The 25,634-nt window shown below is 33.3% G+C and overlaps 1 protein-coding gene across 1 annotated transcript in view; it reads left to right on the top strand.

The window, feature by feature from the left end:
• Positions 1-21,614, top strand: part of VWDE (von Willebrand factor D and EGF domains) — a 35,240-nt gene extending 13,626 nt beyond the window's left edge. The window contains 15 exon segments of the mRNA XM_089917090.1: positions 2,091-2,227; positions 6,257-6,389; positions 6,605-6,649; positions 8,949-9,256; positions 9,258-9,519; positions 10,902-10,997; positions 11,067-11,162; positions 12,181-12,276; positions 12,855-12,950; positions 14,213-14,308; positions 17,455-17,483; positions 17,485-17,551; positions 17,656-17,751; positions 18,394-18,476; positions 21,060-21,614. Of these exon segments, the coding sequence (XP_089773216.1) occupies positions 2,091-2,227; positions 6,257-6,389; positions 6,605-6,649; positions 8,949-9,256; positions 9,258-9,519; positions 10,902-10,997; positions 11,067-11,162; positions 12,181-12,276; positions 12,855-12,950; positions 14,213-14,308; positions 17,455-17,483; positions 17,485-17,551; positions 17,656-17,751; positions 18,394-18,476; positions 21,060-21,341 (1,922 nt within the window). The 3' untranslated portion in view covers positions 21,342-21,614.
• Positions 21,615-25,634: the final 4,020 nt, after the last annotated feature.

Genomic DNA, 25,634 nt, shown 5'->3' with positions numbered 1-25,634 from the left:
GAAGTACTTATAATGGCCTATAAGACACAACGTGATCAGGCACACAATATCTCTTGAGACTCATCCCCTACTACTATCACCCTCACTCATTCCACTCCACCCACTTTGGTTTCTGTGCTGTTCCTTACAATGCCAGTTCTCTTGATCTCAGGGCCTTTGCACATAGCTGATCCCTCTACTTGCAGAGGATAATCATTCTTCTAGAACTCAAACTTAATATTTTTAAAGCACTGTTTATATTTTGCTAATTTTACTAATATGCTTAACTTTTTTCTCTAACCTATCTAAATGGTACAAATTATTTTGTCCCAATATATTAGAGAAAGACATTTCAAAAAGTCAATTTGATTCTCTTAACTATTAAACCAGTAACTCCTGATTTTGCTCCTACCACCACCAATCTGCCCTTTTCCATCTCAGTAAATGCAAACTTCATTCCTCTAATTGTTCACATTAAAAACGTGTAGTCACTTTGACTTTTCTTTTTATATCAAGCCTCATGTTTGATCCATTAGCAGCAAATCCAACTCTAGCTTCAAAGAATTTCATATCTTTCCCTGCTATCAACTTAGTCCAAGCCACTATTCTCTCTCCCTGGATTATTATAGATTCTCTCAAAGTTTATTCTTCATGCAGCAGCTAAAGTGATTCCTTTGAAATGTAAGTCAGATCGTATTACTCCCCTGCTTAAATCCCTCTGTTAGCTCTTCATCTCCTTCAGCATAAAATTGGCAGGCCCTACTATGGCTATGGCCTAGAAGATTCTGTGTAGTCTGAGACTCCTCTCTCACTGAATTCATCTACCACTGTCTCCATAGGTCATTACTTTCCAGAGTTCTCTAGTGGTTGCTTTGCTGTTCCTCAAAAAAGGCCAAGCCTGCTTCTACCTCGGGACATTTGCACTTGCTGCTCCCTCTCACTGGCACGTTCTACCACATATCCTCATGACTGACTTCCTTCTCTTCTCTATTCAAATATCATATTATCATAGAATCCTTCCATCGTCATTCTAAATAGTTTTTCTCACACAACCCCATGGCCTTTATCTCCCTTAATATAGTTAATATACTTTTTCCCCATTACATAAAAAACGCTTATGTGATACACTTTATATTTATTTTTTCATTGGTTTATTTTTTTGTCCTCCCATATTAGAATGTAAGTTACATGAAGGCAGGGACTATTTTGTTCATTATATATCTCCAATATTTGGAATAACACCAGAAAAACAGAAGTTGCTCAGTAAACATTTGTTGAATATATGAAAGAATAATACGTGTTTTTAAAATTTTTTGTAAATATTTTAGGGTTCTGAATACATGTAACAGGATTTTTATATCCTATTGCTATTAAAGTTATATTCACTTGGATTTTGCCACTACTTAGACAAAGGACTCAATTGTTTTTATACTGCATTTATCTATTTTGACCACCAGATCTTGCTCATAGAGATAATGAATGATCTTACCAAGACCAGAACCACAGAAATAACCATATGAAGGTCAGTTAACTCTGACTGATAAAAGAAATTTTTTCTCCTATGACTGAGAAGTACACCTAAGATTATGGTAGCATGTAGGACAGCAATAATACACAAAAATATCAACAATACTGGGACAACAGCATGCACAAATTTTGATAATTCTTTTCTAAAACAAATTAAAAAAAAGAATTTTAATACATCACATTGCTAAGTACACTATATTATTACAAAAGCACTTTTTCTATAACCTATCTCTATGACATAAAGCAAAATGGTAAAACCAAAACATAGGCCATGGTAGGAGTAATTTGTTAGTACTCGCACTTATTTGGTATCAAATATTATTAAAAAATTAATTAAACCTGTATAGTTAGGCACTGGTAGTATCTGTAATGCTATTTCTATTGAGTTGAATAGTAGGTAACACTTCTTTTAATACCAGATCACTCTTAACATGTAATAGTTTAATTAATGTACTAAATATTATTGGGGGTAGACTTTAAAATATTAGTTTATATACGCATTTAATTTTGGCCTTGAAAAATAATTAGTTTTTTTTCTGGAATTAAAGCAAATATGTCCTATTTTAAAATCGTTTTTTCCAAAGACAAGGTTCCTGAAATTATAGAACTTGAGAATGCTGGTTTGTGTAATATTCAAAAATATAACTGTATGATGGTGAGAGTTTTTGGTCAAGGCTTCAAAGAATCACCTTCAATTAAATGTGAAGTTACTAAACTGAAGGTATGTTAATTATAATGTTGAAAACAATTAAGTTTATGAGTTATTCAGATTAATTTTCTTAGATTAATTTGGAGTATCAATTAGCAACATAATCCCAAAGGATGTCATATCCTCAGAGAGCTGAACAGGAAAATTATTAAGTTGCTTAACCTTAAATCTTCCCTATTTGCCAACTCTATTAAACTGTTTTATATAATTTTTATTGAGGTATTGACTCACTATTTAAGCCATAATCAGAAATTAAAATAATATCAAACTTGATATATAAGCTTCTGTATTTACTGAAATGTAAAAACACAAAGAATGGAGGTCATTTTTATCTAAGACTCTGCATGAATTATAGGATTTAGAGATAGGAACAATTCCCTTTTACAAACCAAAAAGTTCGGACAAATTGTGCTCATCCTTTATATTTCCTTTACTATGGATTTCATATGGGAGAATTACCAAAAAAAACACAAAAAACTGTTTTTCTTTCTTGAGACCACCAAAGACAGACATGATCACTCAGTTTGAACATTGGTGTATCAAATTACACTTTTTTTTTTAACATCTTTATTGGAGTATAATTGCTTTACAATGGTGTGTTAGTTTCTGCTTTATAACAAAGTGAATCAGCTCTACATATACATATATCCCCATATCTCTTCCCTCTTGCGTCTCCCTCCCACCCTCCCTACCCCACGCCTCTAGGTGGTCACAAAGCACAGAGCTGATCTCCCTGTGCTATGCGGCTGCTTCCCATTAGCTATCAGTTTTACATTTGATAGTGTATATAAGTCCATGCCACTCTCCCACTTTGTCACAGCTTACCCTTCCCCCTCCCCGTGTCCTCAAGTCCATTCTCTAGTAGGTCTGCGTCTTTATTCCCGTCCTGCTCCTAGGTTCTTCATGAACATTTAAAAAAATTTTTAGATTCCATATATATGTGTTAGCATACGGTATTTTTCTCTTTCTGACTTACTTCATTCTGTATGACAGACTCTAGGTCCATCCACCTCACTACAAATAACTCAATTTCGTTTCTTTTTATGGCTGAGTAATGTTCCATTGTATATATGTGCCACATCTTCTTTATCCATTCATCTGTTGATAGACACTTAGGTTGCTTCCATGTCCTGGCTATTGTAAATACAGCTGCAATGAACATTTTGTACACCTTATTTTTGATGATTATTTATATGGTCTTCCTTTTCTTTATTTAAGTGGAATTTTATTTTAAGGAAAGCACTTTGAATTTAGACAGTACTTATTACATGGATAAGATAAAAACTTAAAACAGAAAATCATATTTTGGCATTGTTTTTACCTTTTCTCTAAATTGATTCTGAGATTGAGAATTTAAGGAGGAAATAACTTTTGTTTGTGTCTTTATCAAATAGTTATACACAAGAATTATGTTTATTTCCTGATTTTATGAGCAGAGCCTTTCTAAATGAGCCATGAAATATTCTAACCCCAATGAAATAAGACACATAATAGAAAATGTAATATATATGTATTATTTCATTCACTTCAAAGTCGCTCAAGAGAGTTGTCATTACATTGTTCTTGGCAGAATAAACCATATGACATCACACTATAATTAAGCGATTTGACAAGAGAGAATTTTATAGGTTTATATTTTCTTGGAAAGTACATTTTATTCTTACTTTCAGATTTATATTTTCCTGTGATATTTTTTCTCATACTACTTCCCTCCTCCAAATAGCTTATCAATAAAGAGTACACTCTGGAATTCATTAACACTATACAGAACTATAGAAAGGAAGAAAATATATTCACTAGCCAAAACAATCTTACATAGATTAACTATTTTCTTTCTCACCCCATTTAGAATGTTTATGTATTTTATTTGTAATACAATTAGGCTTATTTTTTAATATTTATATTCCATTTTGAATTTCCTTCACACTCTGGTTGATTTTAGTTTTATACTTATTTGGAAGGTATGTGAAATATTATCATGGTTCTAACACTTGATGCCATACAACAGGTATACAACACAGAGAAATGTCACTATCTTCTCATCCCTACCTCCCTCTTCCCATTACCCCTTCTTTCCATCCTGTTCCCATCCATCCCCTGAAGGTATCCACTCTCATTATTTTCTAGTTTTTCCTTACTGTGTGTCTTTTGCACAAAGGAGAAGGTAAATTCCTTCTTTTTTTATATGAATACTAGCACATTACGTATGTTCTTTTCTACTTTTGCAGTAATAATTTTAGACAAGTTTTTAGCCAGAGCCAACCACCCAACCATTTCCTTCACTCTCCCCCAAAGCTGCTAGGACTTTACAGAATCCAATTTTTAAACAACTTACTTATAGGATTAAATCCAAGTTGTTATCCTAGAAACAAATGGCCCTTCATGATCCAGCTCTTGTCTGTTTTTGGAGGCTTGAACTTCCTGCATGTGCTCTAGGAAAATCCCATGCTATTTCATGCATCGCTGTCTTTTCACATGGTGTTCACTCCAACCTTGCTAACTCGCACTCACTCTGTTTCTGCTTCCAGTGTCCAAATGGCAGTCTCCTTTTTTACCTTCAAGAGAAGTGCTGTCTTCTTTTTCAAAGCCTTCGTGACTGTGCTGGTTAGACTTAGTGGCTTCTTTCTCTCTCATTACACCTTATTTGAATCTTGGTTATAGCAATAAGAAAATGTTTTATTGTTTGTCTTTTCCTCTGTGATCTCTTTTCATCAGAATATCCTCAGTACCTATAGATATTCCCAAAATATTGATGAATGGAAAAGAAATAGAACCCTGTTTATTCCTCATTTGGGGTAGGCTCTCCACACAGAGGGGTGGAAATAACCCCTAAATTCCCAGTCATTGCCTGGAGTCTTGTTTCTACACACAAAACCAAGAGACCCTGTATCCATCTAAGTGTCGACATCATGACTACCCTGAGACATTGTTGTCATTCCCCTCTGCTAGAAGGGAACCACTGATATATCTGCTAGACCAGACTGTATACACTCCCTTAAATATGGAGATTTGTTCTGGGGCTCACTCTTTCAGCAACATAGTTTCTACTAGCCACAAACTAGTGTGTTCTTGCCTTCCATTCTTTTTCCTGCTGACCTACAATATTGAAGCATCAGCACACTTACTATTTCCGAGCCACTGAAAGAATTACACAGTCATAAATTTTTTTAAAATCTGAATCTAAATTTTGGTAATAAGATACATCTTTTTAGTTTTCTGTGTAGTTATCAGTACCCAGAACATTATCCTTGCTTTTCTTCTTTAGACAACAATGCATTTCAATACTGAAAAATAGTACTCAAAGTTTAAATATGATATGCCATTGAGTTATTAAATAGGGTGAACTGGTTAGAATTTATTTAGTTTAAGTTACATAGATTCAATTGAACTAGCTTGAGCAAAAATGATATTTATTATGAGGATAATGCATTTTTCACAGAATCAGGATAGAGTATGACTGCTGAATTCTCAGGAAAAAATGCTTAAACTTGGGACTTGAACACCACGAAGACTCAGTTTGTCTGCATATGTGTGTGTGTGTGCGTATGTGTGTGTATCTGTCTGTCACGGTTCTGCTTTTCTCTGTTTGTGGGCTTCATTTTTCCCTTTCACTAGATATTAGCTTTCTCCACATAGTGAAAAATGTGGCCATCAACAGCTCCATAACTTTTTATTAAATAAATTGACTTATTTATTTTTGTCTGTGTTGGGTCTTCGTTGCTGTGCATGGGCTTTCTCTAGTTGCCGCGAGTGGGGACTACTCTTCATTGCGGTACGTGGGCTTCTCGTTGCGGTGGCTTCTCTTGTTGCAGAGTATGGGCTCTAGGCGCGCGGGCTTCAGTAGTTGTGGCACGCAGACTCAGTAGTGGTGGCTCACGGGCTCTAGGGCGCAGGCTCAGTAGTTGTGGCGCATGGACTTCGTTGCTTCGTGGCATGAGGGATCTTCCCAGACCAGGGCTCGAACCTGTGTCCCCTGCACTGGCAGGCGGATTCTTAACCACTGCGCCACCAGGGAAGCCCAGTGCTTTAGTTTTATAACAGTTTAATTCTGATCTGTTTTTCATGTATACATTTACAGTTGAAACACAGTTTTTAAATGAATTTACTACACATACTGTGGTTCTCACAAGGTCTGACAACAGTGTAACTAAGGAAGAAGATGGTAAAAATGCCAATCAGGGGCTTCCCTGGTGGCGCAGTGGTTGAGAGTCCATCTGCCGATGCAGGGGACAGGGTTCGTGCCCCGGTCCAGGAAGATCCCACATGCTGCGGAGCGGCTAGGCCCGTGAGCCATGGCCGCTGAGCCTGCGCATCTGGAGCCTGTGCTCCGCAACGGGAAAGGCCACAACAGTGAGAGGCCCGCGTACCGCAAAAAAAAAATATATGACGATCAGAAGGAGAGGAATGTTAGGCCAACAAATGGAAATGCCTCTAGTAAGTAATGGTCTTAGTTAAACTCTAATGACAAGTAATACCTCTCATTTGTTTTCCAGAAGATTACCGTATTTACTCGTCAGGAATTTTTACTTTCAAAAAGTTCACCTAAGATTATATAATGCAGTTTACAAATTATTCTTTTTCTTGCTAATCTTTTGAATCCTCTGGCTTATATTCTAGAAAAGTGATTCACGTTGTGTAATGAGCAAATTATATCATTATTTAAGGTGATTTCAGAGAAGCTTATGGTTGGAAGTGACCATTTCAAACTTACATTCTATAAATCCCTGGTCATTCATCATCTACTCAAACTCTAAACGTATGAGCAGCTCATTATTTCATAAGGCCTTTCCTTCTTCATAGTGTTTTCTTTATAACTCTTTGTTTTATTCAATAATACTCTATTACTGTCTTCATAACAATCTTCCACATTTCTCATTACCTTTCTTTATGCCTTTGCATACTGTAATATCAGCTGTTTATCTTGCAAGATATCATTGCATTTGTTCATTCTGCAAGGTGTTGCTGATTATTGCAATATAATAGGAAAGCTATCTTGATTGTAATGTTATTCATGCATCTGGTTGCCTTACTAAATACTCTTATTTACACTATTTTTTATAGTTGAGTCTCTTCTTGATTTTATACGTAAAACATATTTTTTGCAAATACTGAGTTTGTCTCTCATTTACTTTCTTATAGTAACTAAGATTTAGTCTGTATTTATGATGTGCCAGCATTAGGAAAATATTTTTAATATATTATTTCATTCGATCCTCATAATAGCTATATATAGTAACTCTTCTTATTTCCATTTTACAGATGAGTAAACAGAGGCACCTATGGGTTAAGCAATCTGTTCAGATTTACAGAGTTTGTAAATTACAGAGGCAAGACTTGAACCTGAGCAATCTAATGGACCTGTCCCAGCTCTCAAACTTAGGCTGTGATTGTAGTGGCTGAGACCTCCAGTTCAAAGTGTGTAGGGATTGGAATAGCTTTGTTTCTTAATGGTTTCAATGGGAATTCTTCTCATGTTTCACCAGTGAATATGATATCACTGTAGGTTTCTGCTAGAATTTTCCTTTCACTGATTGCTTTCTCAGAATTCTCTCTAGTTTTAAGTCATGAGTGGGTTTTACATTTTATCAAATGCTTTTTCAGATCAATTATTACTTGCTACAATTTCTGTTAATGTTTCCATGGATTAACTTTCTCAGAATGTTTTGAACAAAAAAAATTGATGTATCAAATTACTTTTTAACATTATTTTATATTATTTTCTTCACTAATATCTTGATATAATTATGTTAGTTGAGATACAAGTCTATTTCATCCTGATGTGATAATATATTACACTGCTGCACTTGATCTGATTTAAATGAAATACTAGTATTTCATTTTAAATTTTTATGTATTTTCATAAATAATATTGGCTATAAGATTATGCCACTCTGACAAAATGTTTATGTTTCATCTCTTTGTGTGTGTTGCAATAGTTTTGTAAAATATTCTCTCCTTGAAATTTGGTTAATGTTTTTCCATTAGATAAGCTGTCCTGGCATCATTTTAGGAGGTTATTTTAGATTATTTTTCTATTTCTTTCAAAGTAATTTTTCTATCATCTACTCTATCTCTTCTTCAGTCAACTTAATCATTTATATTGTGCAAAAAAATCATTTGTCTCATTGAGGTTTCAAATTCTTAGTTTAAAATTATATGTAGTATTCTTATATGTTAAAATTCTTTTCATATATATAGCTTTTTCTGTTTTCTCATCTTCAAAGTAGTTTAGTTATATCTTTCCATTGTTTTTTTTCTGGATAGAACTTGCCAAGGGTTATCTATTTAATTGTTTTTTTCAAATAATCATTGAAATTTGCTTTTCTGTTAATTATCTGTTTGTAACTTTTCTTTGACTTTTTGTTGATTTGTAAGGGTACTTTACATATTCTGGCCACTGATCCTTTACATAATGTGTACTTGAAATTATCTTTTTTATCTCTATGGCTTGCCTTATCTATGTTGTCTTTTTATGCAGAAATATTAAAATTTTACGTAGTCAATATACTGCTTAATATTCTGTGTTATCTTGTATATCCAAATAGATTATATAAGTTCCTAGAAGGCAGGAACCATGTGATATCTTATTGCTGCACAAATCTTAGTATAGTGTTTATACAAGTAACAGACATTAAATGAAGGAATGAATTACCTAATGTTAAATACTGTGGGTAGAGCAGAGCATTAACAGATGTTATTGACTAACATTTCTTTTTCTTTTTTTGTTGTTTAGACATAAATTTGCAACAACTATCAACAGAACATTCACTAATTGATGCAAGCTCTATCCACAGTTCTGCAACTATGAAAAAGTTCTTGGATACAACTGACATCTCACACTTCTCATTAAAATCAGTCACAACTCTAATGAATCATTCAAAGAAGGCTATTTCCCATCAGATATCAGATTTTGAACATGTGGATCATACCCCCAGTACAAACCTCAGTCTGGAGGAGTTGGAAGTTCCTACAAACAACCGTAGTTCTTTAAGCATTAACCTGAATAGTTCCCATGGCGAAATAAAGGATGTTATCCAGGGCAGGATCCATCCAAACAGAGGCAGGAGGATATAACTCTCAAACTAACAGGTCTCCCCAAGGTTACACACAGTATAAGGATGGGTGTGCATCATCACTTACTAGAGCCATCGATATTTTGCCAGAAAAGCCTGGATTGACCAAAATATTAAGTTGTGCTGAATCCCCTTGCTTTCTTGGTGTTTCCTGCGTGCCAATCAAAGATGGGCACTTCCAATGTGGATGCTGCCCCTTTGGATATTACGGAGATGGTATCAAATGCAGAGGTAGTATGAAAACTCTTCAAAACTAACAAAGAAAAGAAAACTATCCAGTTCACGTTTAAGTACTTAAGAAGATTTGCTCTTCTATTGATTAATTTTTGTTTACTCTATTTAGTTCACTAACTTCTATTCATTTTATTTATTATTTGTGCATATTCTCTTCACATTTCAAAAAAATAATATTGATGTTTCTTAATTTTTTTCATAGTTAATATTAAATAGCATTACAACTATATAATACATTAGAAATATATGTATTAAGTATCTACTGTGTTTTAGGGCCTTTGGAAAAAATTTTGTATCAATTATGTCATATAATCCACAAGGACCCCACATACTGGGCATTATTTTTCCCATTATACAGAAGAGAAAGCAGAGCCTTACAGGGCTAACTGACTTTCCTGGCAATAAGCAGCTAGATATAAAATAATGGTGTGAATAACACTGTGGTTTGGGTTCTTTTCATCTCACAGAGGGTATTTAGCACTTTAAATTACTAATTCTGGCATATTTGCTTATTTGTATAAACTAGGTTTCTCTGTAATTCCTCCAGCACTTAAGAATAAAACAAGTTAGGCATCACTTTAATTTTGAAAGGAGTGTTTACTTCTTTTCATAATCATCAGCATTGTTTTCTTTGATACAAATCAAATTTCTGGCTTAGAAGCTACTTTTTGTTGTTGATATTGTTCTGTTGTTATTGTTTTGTTTGTGTTTTGATTTGTTTGAGACCAACTTAAGCAACAAAGCTGTTGGAGTATTCCTTTGTTCTCAGTTACCTAGAGGAACTTCATTTTTTCTTTCTTCTGTAGGAATAATGATAATAACCTTCAATTCTTACATGTTTATAGTATAAAACTCCTTATTATTAGCAAATAAAACAGAAAAAAACCTCATGCATTTCAGTTACCTCAGGAAGTGTTAAATGACTAATAGTTAGAATATGTCAGGTTGTTAGAGAAGCTTAAGAAATACGAACCTATAAGCTTATGATGTGGTCCTGGCATCTTGCTGTTTTACGTTCTGATTATCCCTGCCATTCACCAACATTTACCTAATTGGTATCTGAAACTTCATTGCTCTCTGAAAGACTGTAATTCCATTTATGGTTAGCAGCCATCTCCAACATCAGGTTTTGCTATGGGAGTAATTTCCTCATATGGTATGTTTTTCTTACCCTATTAATCATTTACCTCAGTCATTCTAGTAGTAAAACAAATATAAGGGGAAAAAATAATTTTATGGATGTATGCAGTCGTTACTGTTTAATAGCAATGTCCAAAATTTTCAATTTCAGAGAATTTTACTTTTATTATACAATTAAGCTTACGGGCAATGTGTACATACTGTATCTGTAATTCAGCCTTTTCCCTTGATTTCTGCAGCCATTTGTAGGCATCCATGTGGAAAAAACAGGGAGTGTGTTGCCCCAAACATATGTGAATGTAAACCTGGTTACGCTGGTTCTAACTGCCAAACCGGTAGGTACAGCACTCATTAGTTTGCATGGATAATTGATATTTCTAAACCATGAGCTTTATTCTATACAGCTATATGTCATCCTGATTGCAGAAACCATGGAAAATGTATTAAGCCTAACATTTGTGAATGCCCCCCAGGACATGGTGGAGCTACCTGTGATGAAGGTGATAATTCAAATTAAAAATCAAATAATAAAGCCAAAATAATTCAATCTTTTCTTTAAAAACTTTTTAAAGATAATTCACATTTACTGTGTACATATTAATATATACTTATTAAGGCTGGTGAGGGAATCCAGGTTTGTTAATATTTATTAAAAATAATTTATTGAAGATTTAAAAAACTTAAATTTACAAAATCAGAGGGCCAAAGAGCAGTAGCTCACTCATCCTGGGTAAAAGTATCTTAAGAAATAATTTTTTGTTATATTTTTAGTTATATGGTACCATATCCCTAACAAATATTTTAGCTTCAAACAAAGGACACATGCTTATTGAATAACTTGTCAAGCATGGTTCCAAGAAACTCTTAAATACCAAATAATTAGAAGATATCAGGTAGTAGGAAGAAACCTAAAAAATGATTTTTAAACACATGTCTATAGCCATATAATTTTATTGCCTTGGTTGAAATCTTAAGTGGAGAGTTTAGGAAATGGCATTCCTAAAATGGATAATATTTTAAGGAAACAAATTTGTTATTTTTTAAATAATATTTTAAAAGAATATATTTTAGTAGATTGTAGATGTATAATTATTATAAACTGAGAGCGATGTTAAATGTCTTCGTGACAAGGCAAGACACAAATTAACAAATTACAGTAAACGGAGTGAACTAACAGAAACATTCAATATTAATTGCATATGAAAATAATTATAGGAATATAACTATCTGTAGGGCAGGAATGCCTAAGTCCAAGTCTCAATTTTCAGAAGAAACCTAAGATTGTATATTTCCATCCAGTTAACCAAAAGTTTTATAAACCAAAACATGCTGATGATTTATAGGTGTTTTTAGAGTGTGAACTCACAGTCAATCCCACAGAACTAAATTTCATGCTAAAATAGAACTGAGTGTACTATAAATTGCTCTTACCAGTAGGTTTTATGGTGGCTGTGCTTCATAAATATAAACTGACTTTTTCTTAATTAAGAGCTGACTTAACATAATCTGTGTCTGCAGAACACTGCAGACCACCTTGTCAACATGGTGGGACCTGCTTGGCTGGAAATCTCTGCACTTGTCCTTATGGTTTTGTAGGACCAAGGTGTGAAACAAGTAAGCAAAGCTCTCTTGCACTCTAATACAACTGCTCCTTTGAATAGCTGATTGCTTTAATGCTAACTGAGATAAACCCAAACGCTAAGCAAAAAATATACCTTCTTCCTGATCTACTATGACGATTACCATTCTGCCTACCAGTGGGAGCACTGGGTGCTAGTACTAAGATAAAGAAGCTTGTTCTTAGAAACAACTGTTTTCTTGACCCTATCCATAACCACTTCTTTGAGATAACAAGAATTCTAATTTGTTCGCTTGTATATAAATTTATCTCATTTAATTTATGTCTATGATTACTTTCATCAGTAACTAATAATTTTCCCAAATACCCAAATCTTGTTTACCATTCATCTGAGTGGGTTTCTACTTTCCCCGTGTCTATTAACAACAACAAAAATAACTGAACGTGAAAATTGGAAACCATTTAAAGCCAAAATATAAATTGTTTTTATCTCTCTCTGATCTTATTCATTAGATGATGTGATTGGCAGTTATGAGCAACTAGGTCATAACCAATAATATGACCAATTCCAAGCCTAATTTACCTTTCTTTTATTTTTATCCTGTGATCTTAGTAGTTTGTAACAGGCACTGTGAAAATGAAGGCAAATGCCTTACACCAGATGTTTGCCAGTGCAAGCCTGGCTGGTATGGACCCACCTGTAGCACAGGTAAAATCAGAAATATTTTCAATAAACATGTCGTTTAAAAGAAATTTTAAATTCATCAGTGTCCTAAGGACTTGCACCCAAAAACATAAAACTAGTCTGACAAAAACATAAAACTAGTCTGACAAAGTTTTTATTTCAGACAGATTTTTAAAACCCGATGTCTCATCTTCATTCTTTTTCTTCTTGTATTAGCCCATAGAGTGTATTCCAGCTTTACTGCTATCCAACCCAATCAATACTTTGCTTTTTGGCCTTTATTTTTCCCTCATCCGCTTGCCTTATAGCAGAGAGAGTCATATCTGTGTTGCATATTCAGGTCTCTTTCAAGTTTTTTATCACAACATACACATTCTATTTCATTAAACATTCAAGTAATTCTGAGTTAAGTGGACACCATAACATTATTCTATTTATTTCTCACAGTATCAGGCTTAATTCTTTGGCAGTGGTGTTTGCAATTATCTATGTTTAATTTAATCCATTAAGATCTAATGACTTTTCTCAACATATATTTAATTAAATGTTCATAGCTTGACAACTGTGTATGAAGCATGATGCAAGGGGGAACAAAGATCAATTTCATGTTTGTCCCAATTTCAAGTAGCATATCAGTGAAGGAGACATGGGATACAATTATAAAAAAGACTATGATACAAGTTGTGTTATAAGTGATGTAATAAATGCACAGCTCCTTGGAAGCAGAGAAAAGAGAAATTAATTCTGGCAAGTGCAGTTAAGAAGAAAATTGTGTAGACTTTGGAGAATTGGCAAAATCTGCATTGAAAAATGGAATTGGCGGTGACTTTCAAAGTGAAACAAATGTAAAGAAGGAAAAACAAAGCATGTTTTCGAAGTGTGCTAGGACTTAAATGCAGTGTTCCTATTTGAATTGGAAAGGTGACTTGAAGAGCTACACAAGGCTGCATGAAGTTGAGCAGATTACAGACTATCCTGTTTGTGCTGTTGAATTGCCTTCTCCTAACTTCCAATCATTTTTCCAGCTTACCGAGGGCATTCTGAATTCTAATCAAAGCCTCCACATTCTTAGCTTGGTAATATCTGTAAACTTAATGAACAAACTTTCAAAGCTATTATCCAGTTATTTCTCTTCTCTTATGTTTGGCAAAGTCTAAGTAACTATGGGTTTTACTGGCAGTGAAAATAAAATATTTCATTATGCACCATTTTGTACTTCAGTACAGCTTTCATTTTTTTTAAATAACAAAACGTTTATGGTCTTTCTTCCTCCTGCTGTTCATTAGCTTTGTGTGACCCGGTTTGCCTCAATGGTGGTTCCTGTAATAAGCCAAACACTTGCCTCTGTCCAAATGGATTCTTTGGTGCACAGTGTCAGAATGGTAATTACTCTTTCTTTATAAATAAAAAGGCAAAGGGAAAGTTAGACACAAACAGAGCTCTGATTAAGCACAAGATAAGTTTCAAAGGGAAGATGCTATTTATTTACTCTAATTCTTGTGCTGTTGCAGTTTTGGGCACCAAATGACCAGTTCACAGAAATATATGAGTTATTATGTAAAATGTTTATTTATTCAACATATGTTAGGCTCACGACCTTGGCACATTTGTAGGACCAAGATGTGAAACAAAAAGCAAAGTTCTCTTGCAGTCTTTCATGTGAAATGATGTAATTTTTGTTGCCTTCTCAGCAAAAATTTTTGATTTACTGTCAATCTAATGTCCACTGTTATCTCATGATCTCTCATGCTTTAGTTTCACTAAACACTTATGAAGAGCCACCTATGCACAGCACTGTGCAAGGTGATATGGGGACATAAAGATGTACCATTTTCCCCCCTCATGGCCTGTTATTTTAACACTTTCCTTCATAGTTAATGCTACAAGTTTTTTCAGAATAATGGGCATGACCTGAAGTTGAGCACATAGGCATGAAATAATGTCAGTAAAAGAAATTTTAAATGTATCTTCTGCATCTTCATATTTTTGAATGTATGCAAATATAGAGATTTTTAGTATAAAACATGTCAGAATATGTCATAATTTAACTCCTAAAATATATATTTTCTTTGTCTTGTTACAGTTTGATTTGCACTCCTATTTTTTTAACTTGGAGGTTAGCTAGGATTCTGAGATTGAAATTAATGTAGAGAAGAAACCATCATTCTAATACTAGAAATTTGAGCACACAAATGAGTTTTTCTAGTTCAGATTTCTGTTAAGAAACTAGGTTATGAAAATGGAAAGTTAAGACTAAATTAAGGCAAATCTTGGAAACTAGGAGACTTACTAAATGCATGTTTAAGAGTTTTAGGTAGGGTTTTGAGTGGAGAATATAAGGAGGTAAATAAAAAGCATGTCTATCATGCTATTTGCAGTAGACGTAAGATATAGTAAGAAAAGTTCTGTAAAATGTATATGCCAATGATATAACTGGGTAAAGCAGGGACTCTAAATTACTAAATTGAACTAAAAATTATCTAATGAACATATGTCATGTTATAGTTTTTGGAATTAGCAGTCTCTACAATTTCCTAGTGGCATGGATATCAGAAATTTACTTATAGTCTCCAGGCCTGACTTCTTTACTTTCAAGTTTGAACTAGACAGTTGCTGTCAAGTGCAAATGACACATACAGTGGACCACCTGCAAGTACAGTCAGCACATGGCTAGCTACCATTAAGTAATGGTATTATTGTCATAAGACATGTTACAGAAAGTGCAGAAGAAATGAAAACATGCATGATCTTTATTTTTATTAGATCACATCCCCTTGTGAGGGACTGAAGGGAAGGGAAGATGGTATACACATGGAAAGCCAGTGAATAAAATTAGGCAGAATATGGTTAAAAGTAATATGAGGAGTATATTCTGTGTATTCTATAGGATTTCAAAAGAGGAAGATAGACACTGAGCTGGAAACATCATGAAAGGTTAAACTACTCTATTAATAAGCAAGACTTAAAATGTGTGGCTGGAGAGATGACTAAATATATCTTCCAGTTTCCTTCATCCCTTAAATGCCATGAACCCATTCCATACAGAAAGTGAGGCCAGATTACTTGGCTCATTTTGGAGTTTGGTGGAAGATCCATCTGAGGCCTGGAGAATCTCATGAATATATACATGAAAGTGGGTTTTCTCCTAAACCTCCTTTTCTTAAAATGTGATTGGGGTGGGCATGACCGAGCCCAAGTTTATGTCATTTCTCTATATTACTTTAATTATATATACTTTTCTGTATACATGTAGTATTTATCTCTACACTCAAGTTTTGTAGAGTAGATGAGTATTGATTATAACAAGGCTATCCATTACAAAAGGGTCTTTTATTCTTTTCAAGTTTTAAATTTCTAACCACAGGTATTTCCCATAGTGCTTTTGTAATGGAAAGAATACACCTTTCTTAATAAATAGAAATAATCTTAAATTGTATAAAGATTAAGAAGCAGAAAATGTAAGAGCATTTCTCCATAATAAAAAGTACCAATAAAAATGCCAGAGAAAGTAAACTCAATCATTAACCAGAAAAGGCTCAGTCTAAAATAGTGGAAATTATCCATTTGCTGAAACATTCAGTTAATATTGTTTTTATACGTAAGTACTTCATTATTTTCACTTATAAATCTATTTGAAATCAGTTGAAGTTTTCTTAGTGTTTGGAAATTTAAAAAGCAGCTATTAAAGATGGATCTAATTCAATTCAAATGGGGAGTCTGTCTACCAAGGCCCTATTACCAAAACCAGTTAGTTTGACATTCACTTTTAAAACACAAACTAAAATCCACTTAACCATCATTTAAGGAAAATTAAATTAAAAATGTATAGGCAGGTTTGCCTATGTATTATTGCTTTTTAAATAACCGCATTTAATTGTCATATCAGTAAGAAATATGAAGCAATAAAAATCCTCTCATAAAAGATTATAAACATTAACTTCTGAACTCCATGGAACAGAATCATATACATAGAAGATACTAGTACAGTGTATTCAGGATTATCCAATAAATATTCCTGACAAAACCAAAGATTTATTGTTAAAAAGATTTTTCGCCAGGCATTCACAGGAATAAGTCACATATAAAGCTCTGCCTTCGTGACCTGAGTAGGTATCCAAAAGTTAACTTCAAAGTTTTTTCTAAACATCATGTGACCAATGTTGAGTTTTTCTAATTTCCACAGGAACAGATATTCTTATTTTGAGCTTGGTTTTGACTTATTTTCTTGGTTTTTCCCAGGTCATTTCACTCTATATGCACTCTAATACTGAAGGCTCCACTGGTTATGAACAACACATTTCATAATTCACCAATACATTTCAAATTGTGCTAACCCACTAGCAACTTACAGCTATAAGCATTGTATTTTATGACTTAGAAAGGACGGTTTTAATGACTTGCAGTGGTGATCTTTTAATAACACATTTCTCTGCCTTATGTCCCCACAGATATAAGCACATGATGCAATATGTAATATATAATAATTGAATGCGTGATATTCACAGATTGCTGTCATGTGTTCCTTTAGCTATCTGTCACCCTCCCTGTAAGAATGGTGGGTCACTGCATGAGAAAAAACGTGTGTGCCTGTCCTCAAGGATACACTGGTAGGAGATGCCAAAAAAGTAAGACACTACTAAATGTGTTTGCCAACTACATGTAAAGCAAACATATTAAACAGCAAAACTATTGATATCAAAGAACTGATATTTCATCCCTTTACCTTAAGGTATCTGTGATCCCATATGCATTAATGGAGGATAGTGCGTGGGACCAAGTGTTTGCTCTTGTCTTTCTGGCTGGACAGGGAAACAGTGCAACACACGTAAGAGAAATACTCTTAAAATGCTGAAGTCTACATGGGAACATAAAGCAGAATTTCAGACAAAGAGCATTTTCCTTGTTTTCTGTTTCCTTGTTTTTATTTTTTTTATTTGTTCCTACTTTAGAATATATCTTTTCGAAAGAGAAAGGGTGAAATGCCAAGTTCTCTGAACTCATCCTTTCAGGTTAGTGGAGGTAGAGGATATCCTGTATTTTCCGGTCTGTTCAGTACAGTTGCCAGGATAAATGACAAGTCTTTAAGTCCTGGTCTCTCAGTCTTAAGTAGGAGTCAGGGGAAGGTTTTTAAAAAATTACTGATCCCTTGGTCCCATCTCAGGCCAATTCAGAACCTCCTGAGATGGGGTACCACTGCTTTTGAGATGATGGCAGCTCTCCTCATTCAAATGTTTTTTTTCTTTTTATAAATTATTATTTAAAATTAGCAGCTATTATAACGTATTGGCGAAAGTGTAAAATGAGAAGCAACATAAATGTCTAACAATTGGGGAAAAGCTTTAAGGGAAAAGATCCTTTAATCATTGATTTTTAACTGTTTCTCTTTTTTTAATGAAAATTTTTATGGTTTATGATAGGATTTGACTAGTAAATTAAATTATTAACTTGTTTATTTCTCTACTTGCAGCTATCTGCTTTCAGAAATGTAAAAATGGTGGTGAGTGTATTGCTCCTAGCATATGCCATTGTCCTACGACATGGGAAGGAGCAGTGTCAAATACATAAGGCTACAGAATTTGCTTTCTAGTCTATGTTCTGAATTTGAATCTATTATAATTATCAAACAAAGTATAGCTTTAGGAGAAATATATAGGGTAAACTAAGTCCCAGCATGCTGATCCATTAAAAAGAGAGTTCTAGAAATAAAAGGATATCATCCATTTCTATACTCATTTAAAAAAAGAAAGTATGGTATATTATATTAATATTTTGTGTGACACAGATAACTCCAAATTACGATCTGTGGGTTGCCAGTGAAGTTCTCTTAGGTGGACTGAAGAAGGTTTTTTTTTTATTTTAAAAGATCTTTCTTTTTCCTCCAGTTTTATTGCAATATAATTGACATTCTGCACTGTATAAGTTTAAGGTATACAGCATAACGATTTGACTTACATAAATCATGAAATAATTACCACAATAAGTTTAGTGAATATCCATCACCTAATACAGCTACAACATTAAAGAAACAGAAAAAAATGTTTTTTCCTTGTGATGAGAACTTTTACTTTCTTAAAACTTTCATATATAATGTATAGCAGTGTTAATTATATTTATTGTGTTGTATGTTACATCCCTAGTACTTATTTAGCTTATAACTAGAAGTTTGTATCTTTTGACTATTTTCATCCAAGGGGGAATTGGATAAAGAAGGTTTTAATATAAGTTTAAATGTTTTTCCATATTATAAGGTAGGTATATATCTATCATGGAAATTATAGAAAATATGAAAAAGTTTTTATAAATTAATCACTCCAAATTCCACCACCCAGAATCAGTTTCTGCCTTGATTTTAGCATTTTAGTTATTTCCGCTAAGTTTTAGTCATAAATTTTTACATAGATGGGATCACAGGGTATAAAGGAAAATCAAATTTAATGCAATTATGAAATTTATGAAAACTTGAAATAACATGTTAAAATATTAACAAAGATTAATAATTCAATGGGAAAAATGGAAAATCTCCTCAAAATATTTTCAAATGCTCAATAATTACATAATATCAAAACTGGTGATCCAAGTGTATTGTAAACTGAAATAGCACAATTGTAAAATGACTGTGCCTTTTTACTAGAAATACCTGCTCTGCTTTTCATGTATCAGAGATTCTGCATATAATTTTTATGACTCTTAGACTTTATTTTATTAGTAATTGCTATTATAATTTACACATTTCTCATCCTAGGAAAATATTTTCAAAGACTTCATTAAGTACTAGTACTTACATAAGAATTATGTGCTCAAAAATAAATAATTCTCATTGAAAGTTAGATGGGATAAAATGCTAGAAAAAAGAACTAGCAACCTCAGTTTGAGCTACTCATTCTGAAGAGAGTTTGTATGGAACATGAGAGAGAATGATAAGATGCTAAAAGCACATTAATGTGGAAATGTGCTCCAGTAATTGTGGATTAAGGTACTCTGAGCACAGCCTGAAGATGTGCACCCTGTTTTTGCACCTTGTGTTTGCACCTTGCACCTTTATGTGAATTTTTTGAAGTCCCCTTCCTCAAAATGCTTTACTTCCATCTGTCTGGAAACAGTCTAAATATTGATGATGTTATTTATAAAAGATGTCTTACTGCCATCTTCTGGAAAATTGTTGTAGTAAACATTTGAATCTATGATGTCTGTGATATGAACAGTGCTTCCTTAGCTGTGGAACCTTGTACATTACATAACCTGCTCAGCCATACACAATAGCTCTGGTGAAAACATACCTTTCAATGTTGCATTTATATTAAAGGGAATATTATTCTTGAATTATGCAAGCTTCCAATATGAGCTCTTGAAACAGATACCTCTCCCATGAAAAATAACTGTATTGTATATAATTTTATATTCCTATTTTTAGTCAATATTACTTAAAAGCATTTCCATGTCCTTAAAGATGTAATTTTAAATGATATGTTAAATTCCATAATATAAATACTATAATTCACTTGACCTTTCCTCTCATATTGAACATTTCTGTTATTTACAAATTGTTACTATTATAAGCATTTTTCTCTGTAGGTGGGTAGATAGAAAGAAAGAAAGAAAGAAAGAAAGAAAAGACAAAAGATAAACAGATACAGGTATTTAAAAATTGCATAGGGAGAGATTTTAAAGAAGAAATTTCTAGTACAGGTAGTGTGAAGATCTTTAGGAAGCTTCCAATAGAGTTGTTTCACATTAAACTTCCATTGATAGTATATAAAATTGTCTGTTTTTCCATACATTGGTCAGTACTGAATTGTCCCTTTTAAATTTTTGCTAAAAAAATTTTCATTAAAAAGCAAATTATGAATGCTATCATATATTACTGATTTGAATCTTCTCTCTATAGAAAACAAAAAGGTGTATTTTAAATACTTTAAAATGTAGCCAATGAAAATTTTGTTTGCTTTAATAATATCTTTATAAAATACTGAAACTGCTGTGTTGAGTTTGGGGGTGTTTTGTCTTTTGATATGTGTATGTATGTGTGTGTTTGCACGCTGGCTGCAGAAATACAGGAGTGCAATTGGTCATTCACAGATTCTTATGACTATTTTTATAGTCAAGTTGCTGAATGGCTTCAGACCACTGGAATAGAATATGTCACAAGCATTTATGTCAAAAGGTGGTAACTGTAAAAACTTGTGTATTGTAGCAAGCTGCTGTCAAAAGTGTCTTTATGGAGGCAGATGCGTACTCCCCAACATATGTTCTTGCTGCACTGGATATACTGGAGTCAAATGTGAAAAGAAAATACAGGTATTTTACATTTTAAACAAAGTATATGTTAGATATCGACATACGCCATCTACTCAGATATTCTACTTAGTGATTTTTACCTATCTGTTAATGTTTTATTTTCTTTTACTTCCAAAATAGAAAACATACAAGATTTTTCTATTTGCCCCCAAAACTAAAAGTAACATCATTCTTGTGTCATTATAGAGTTATCTTATTATTCAAAATTTTGATGTGCACTTAAGGAATTTCAGTGTGTAGATAACAACCATTAAACATAATGCAATATATCATGGCACGAGAGCTGAAAGAAAGCAAATATCTCACAATATGAATTTAAGACATTAATAATTTATATTTGGTCAAATACTAGGTAAAAAGACCACCTTCACCCTTTAAAAAAATTCCCCACTTTTATATCAATGAATCACGACTTCATTGATTTTGGTGGGTGCGTGTTTCTAAACATTTTCAGTGGATCATATGCCACTGAAGCCTTGAATATCCTCATTCTTTTCCCTGATAGTAGTTCTCTCTTCATTTACTCCCTATTAAAATCCATTTCAGGGAAAGCAATAAAAAATTCTTCATATCATTACAATTAGGATTTATTTGTATTTGGAAAATCAAGAAAGCAAAGGAAGAAGAAAGGCTTTCTTGCAGTTTCTGAAGTTGCCCCACACTTAACTTTCAAGGCCAGTGCTATGTAAACATCTGTTTTAAAAGTTTCTGTGATCATATCGGTACTTATAAAATGAAACTGAATTTTTTAGGTCTCCAATCTTAAATTTCTAAATATCAATAACCAAGATATTTTTTCTGTCCTAATTCCTACATATACCAGGGTGACTCTAACGATCACACACACACACACAAAAAAACAGTTGCAGCAGAACTCTCCAAAAATTTCTTAAAGTTAATCTGTATTAGATTTAATTTAAAAAGCAATTATAGGGACTTCCCTCATGGTCCAGTGGTTAAGACTTCGCCTTCCAGTGAAGGGGATGCAGGTTCCATCCCTGGTCAGGGAGCTAAGATCCCACATGTCTTGTGGCCACAAAACCAAAACATAAAACAGAAACAATATTGTAACAAATTCAATAAAGACTTTAAAAATGGTCCACATCAAAAAAAAATCTTTAAAAAAAAAACACAATTATATGCTATTTAGCACTTCAAAAAACCCAAGGGTCATGAATATCAAACTATGCTGGAGTATTATATTTTGAAAAATGATAAGGAATTTTCTTCCCGAAGCAAGATACTGAATCAGTCTGGCTTAGAGGCAAAGTGGATGTATATATATGTTTTTCTTCTAGCACTGGTGTTCATCCTGTAAGGATATGTCCCCCATTTTGAAAAAAACAAGATTATAATAGTACTATGGTTTGAAAACTAGGAAACAAAAGTTATTGACTAACTATTTGATCAGCTATTGTTGAGAAAAATAAATATAAAAGTTTGAGTTACCTGGGTTTGAAGGCAGCCTAAATATAATTTTTTTTATTTTATTTGAGATTTTTATGGCACAGAAAACCCTATGACCTCAAAAGCTTTTAACTCCACTTTGACAGACTAAACTAGGTTACTTCTCTATATTCTATTTTTATGCCTTTCTTTACTGCCTGAATCCTTCCTCATGTGATTAATAGCAGATCATCCTCATCCCCATTAATGTTGCTTCTGAGACTGCATCTGGAACCATATTAAGGAAAGAAGAACAGAAGGTCATGGGGAAGGAGAAGGAAAACAAAGCAAAAAGACTAGCCCAAGGACCACAAGTCCTGCTTTACTATAACCTGCTCTCCCAAGTTCTTATGGATTGCTAGAATTTCAATACAAGAGACCAAGAATTACTGGCTAGAAACAAAAGACACAAATAAAGAGGAAATGGGGAAGGATGGTGCTAAAGAGGGTGGGTTGATGAACAGCTTTGAGAGGTTTCATAACTTGCTGCCTAGCTGCTAAATGTACTTACCATATCCCTGCCACTTGTTTGCTCTGTGACCTTGGGCAAGGTACGCCACCCTGACCCTTAATTTTTTTCATCTGTAATATGGAGCTAATAGTAACACCTATCATGGGGTTGTTGTAAGGATTAAATATGTTAATATATGTGAAGTATCTAGAACAGTGCCTGGTATGTAGAAAATACTATGTAAGTTCGTTGGTAGTTGCATTGAATAGAGGAATAGAGAGAGGTGGAGAAGGACAATGATGGGCAAAGAGACTTGAGAGAAATGTTGCAATGTGTTATGAATATCAAAAGTCGTTTCCTGAAGGATATAAAAAATTTTATTTGGTTTAATTGAGCATGGATGTTTCTTGAATGTAACTCTGCCAAGATGGAGTCATGTAGTATCCAAGCTCCATTCAGTCACAACTGTTTTGACATTGAAATATGATCTTGATTAGATCTCTGTTTTATGAAAGCAGTACTTAGTCTCTAGTGGCAAACACAGAACCTGAAAGAGCTTTATGTATCATGTCACGGGGAAGGAAGTAGCAAATAATGAGTCAGAGTTAACTGGTTTTTTAATATTCTTTGAAACTTGATTTCCCTCTTCCTACTACAGATAAAACACCATTGAGTAATATCAAGTATAAGAATGGAAATTTTTATTCAGAAAAAATTGAAGTTAACTACTTGAAGTTTATTTGAACATCATTTTTAAAGCTGTTTTAAAGGCTGAAGAAACTAATAAATACAGACTGGTCTTAGTTGTTAGAGAAAAGCAAAGAAGAAATCCAGATAATCAAAAATTTACTTTGAAATGTAATTTGATATTTACATATTGAAACGATGTTTCTGATATTCCTGACATTCACAATATTTAATAAACTGAACATTTTCCCAGTCCTTACTGTGATGGTGTTTTTATTATCATGGATCAGTCAGCATAACAGAAGCCATTTGATGTATCCAGATATAAAGTGTTAATGCGGAATTAGGGACTCTCAGGACTGTTGGAAGAGCTGGGGTAGAGATGGGGGAGGACAGGGTAGAGGTCAGAAAGCAGCTGCTGAAGGTCAGAGACTGAGAATGAAGATGTCAGCCTGTTTCCAAGCATCCAGCTGCAAACACCTCTAAAAAAATAATGGCTTCCTATTCATTTCCATCTTCTAACTCTCTAGAAAGTTTTTTTCATTGGTGAACTCTAACCCAGAACCACACAAAGAAGGGGATTCTGGAAAATGTAGACCCTAGCCTTAGAAGGAAGTGACAGTGGTGCCAAAGGGACGAAAGTGAGCTAACACAAGACATAATAAAAGTTCTGCATCTTATTGCTTTGGACCGTATTCCAGAGATAAAGCTAATACTTTTCACTGATAAAACATCATATTTAGTTTCATCTGTTTATTTTTCACCTCTACTCTTTCTGATGCTCTGACCTGTACCATTTCTGGACAGAGGGGAAGAAATAATGTAATTGGGTGTTTTAAAAGACTTACTTAGTCATTGTGTTTACGTGAAAATGTCTTTTATTTATCTGTTCTTTCAGTACCTTGATCTGTTTTGGTGCAGAAGCAAGAGAGAAACTATCACAAAATCAAATCCTTCTATAAATATCAAAAGAGAATTGGATGCTTAATAAAAGAACATTTAAATGACATGATTGTTGAGGAAGTGGGAATGTCAACAGGGAATATACAAATAATTGAAAGATCTGTCTCAGAGATGAAAATAATTACACGTTAACTAGAGTTATAAAACTTCCTTTTCTCTACTATCTTATATTTGACCTCAAACTTTTCATTATCTATTCCAAAAAACATTTTAATTTGAACATGCCTATTTTAAATCATGTAAGTTTACAAAACTCATTTTGTTCTTTTAAGTGGAAAGACTAAGCATTTCTAAGCCATGTCTAAAATTATAAGATAAAGTAAGACATTATTAGAATAAAATTATTGCTAAATTTGATAAGAATCTTTTTAAGTAATAGCATTCAATGTCACAAAGAGATTTTATCATTTCATATTTGCTGAAAGGTAGTTTTAAAGAATCATTTAAGAGAATATAACATGTTTTACTATGTTTTATTTTATTACCAAAAATACAGAAATATAAATGCAAAATAAACCTTTGACAATTAGTGTGTGCTTAAATTTTTAAGCTGCTGTGAAAATATGAATACTAGAAAGAAAAAAGTACTCTAGATAAAAGTGCATTTTTTTAAGTTAATAATTAGAATTGAAATTCCTACAAAAACAGTTAAATGAAATAGCTATAATTTTTAAACTGTTCCTGCCTCCTTTGCTGAGTATACAATATTGCAATTTTATTAGTAGCTTTACTAAGTTGATCTTCAGTGTACACTTTTTATGGTTAAAATGTTATAACAGCTCAAGGATTTATTCTGAAATGTCTAAACCAATACTTTAAAATCTTCATAAATATTTCCTAGATCCACACCAAGAATCCCAAGCTAC

Source organism: Delphinapterus leucas, chromosome 9 (genome assembly GCF_059928025.1).
Source record: "Delphinapterus leucas isolate spDelLeu-1000000601 "Yukka" chromosome 9, BTC_Dleu_Yukka2, whole genome shotgun sequence".
NCBI classification, from domain to species: Eukaryota; Metazoa; Chordata; class Mammalia; order Artiodactyla; family Monodontidae; genus Delphinapterus; species Delphinapterus leucas.
Note: the sequence above shows the minus strand (reverse complement) of the source record. Positions and strands in the feature narration are given on the sequence as shown.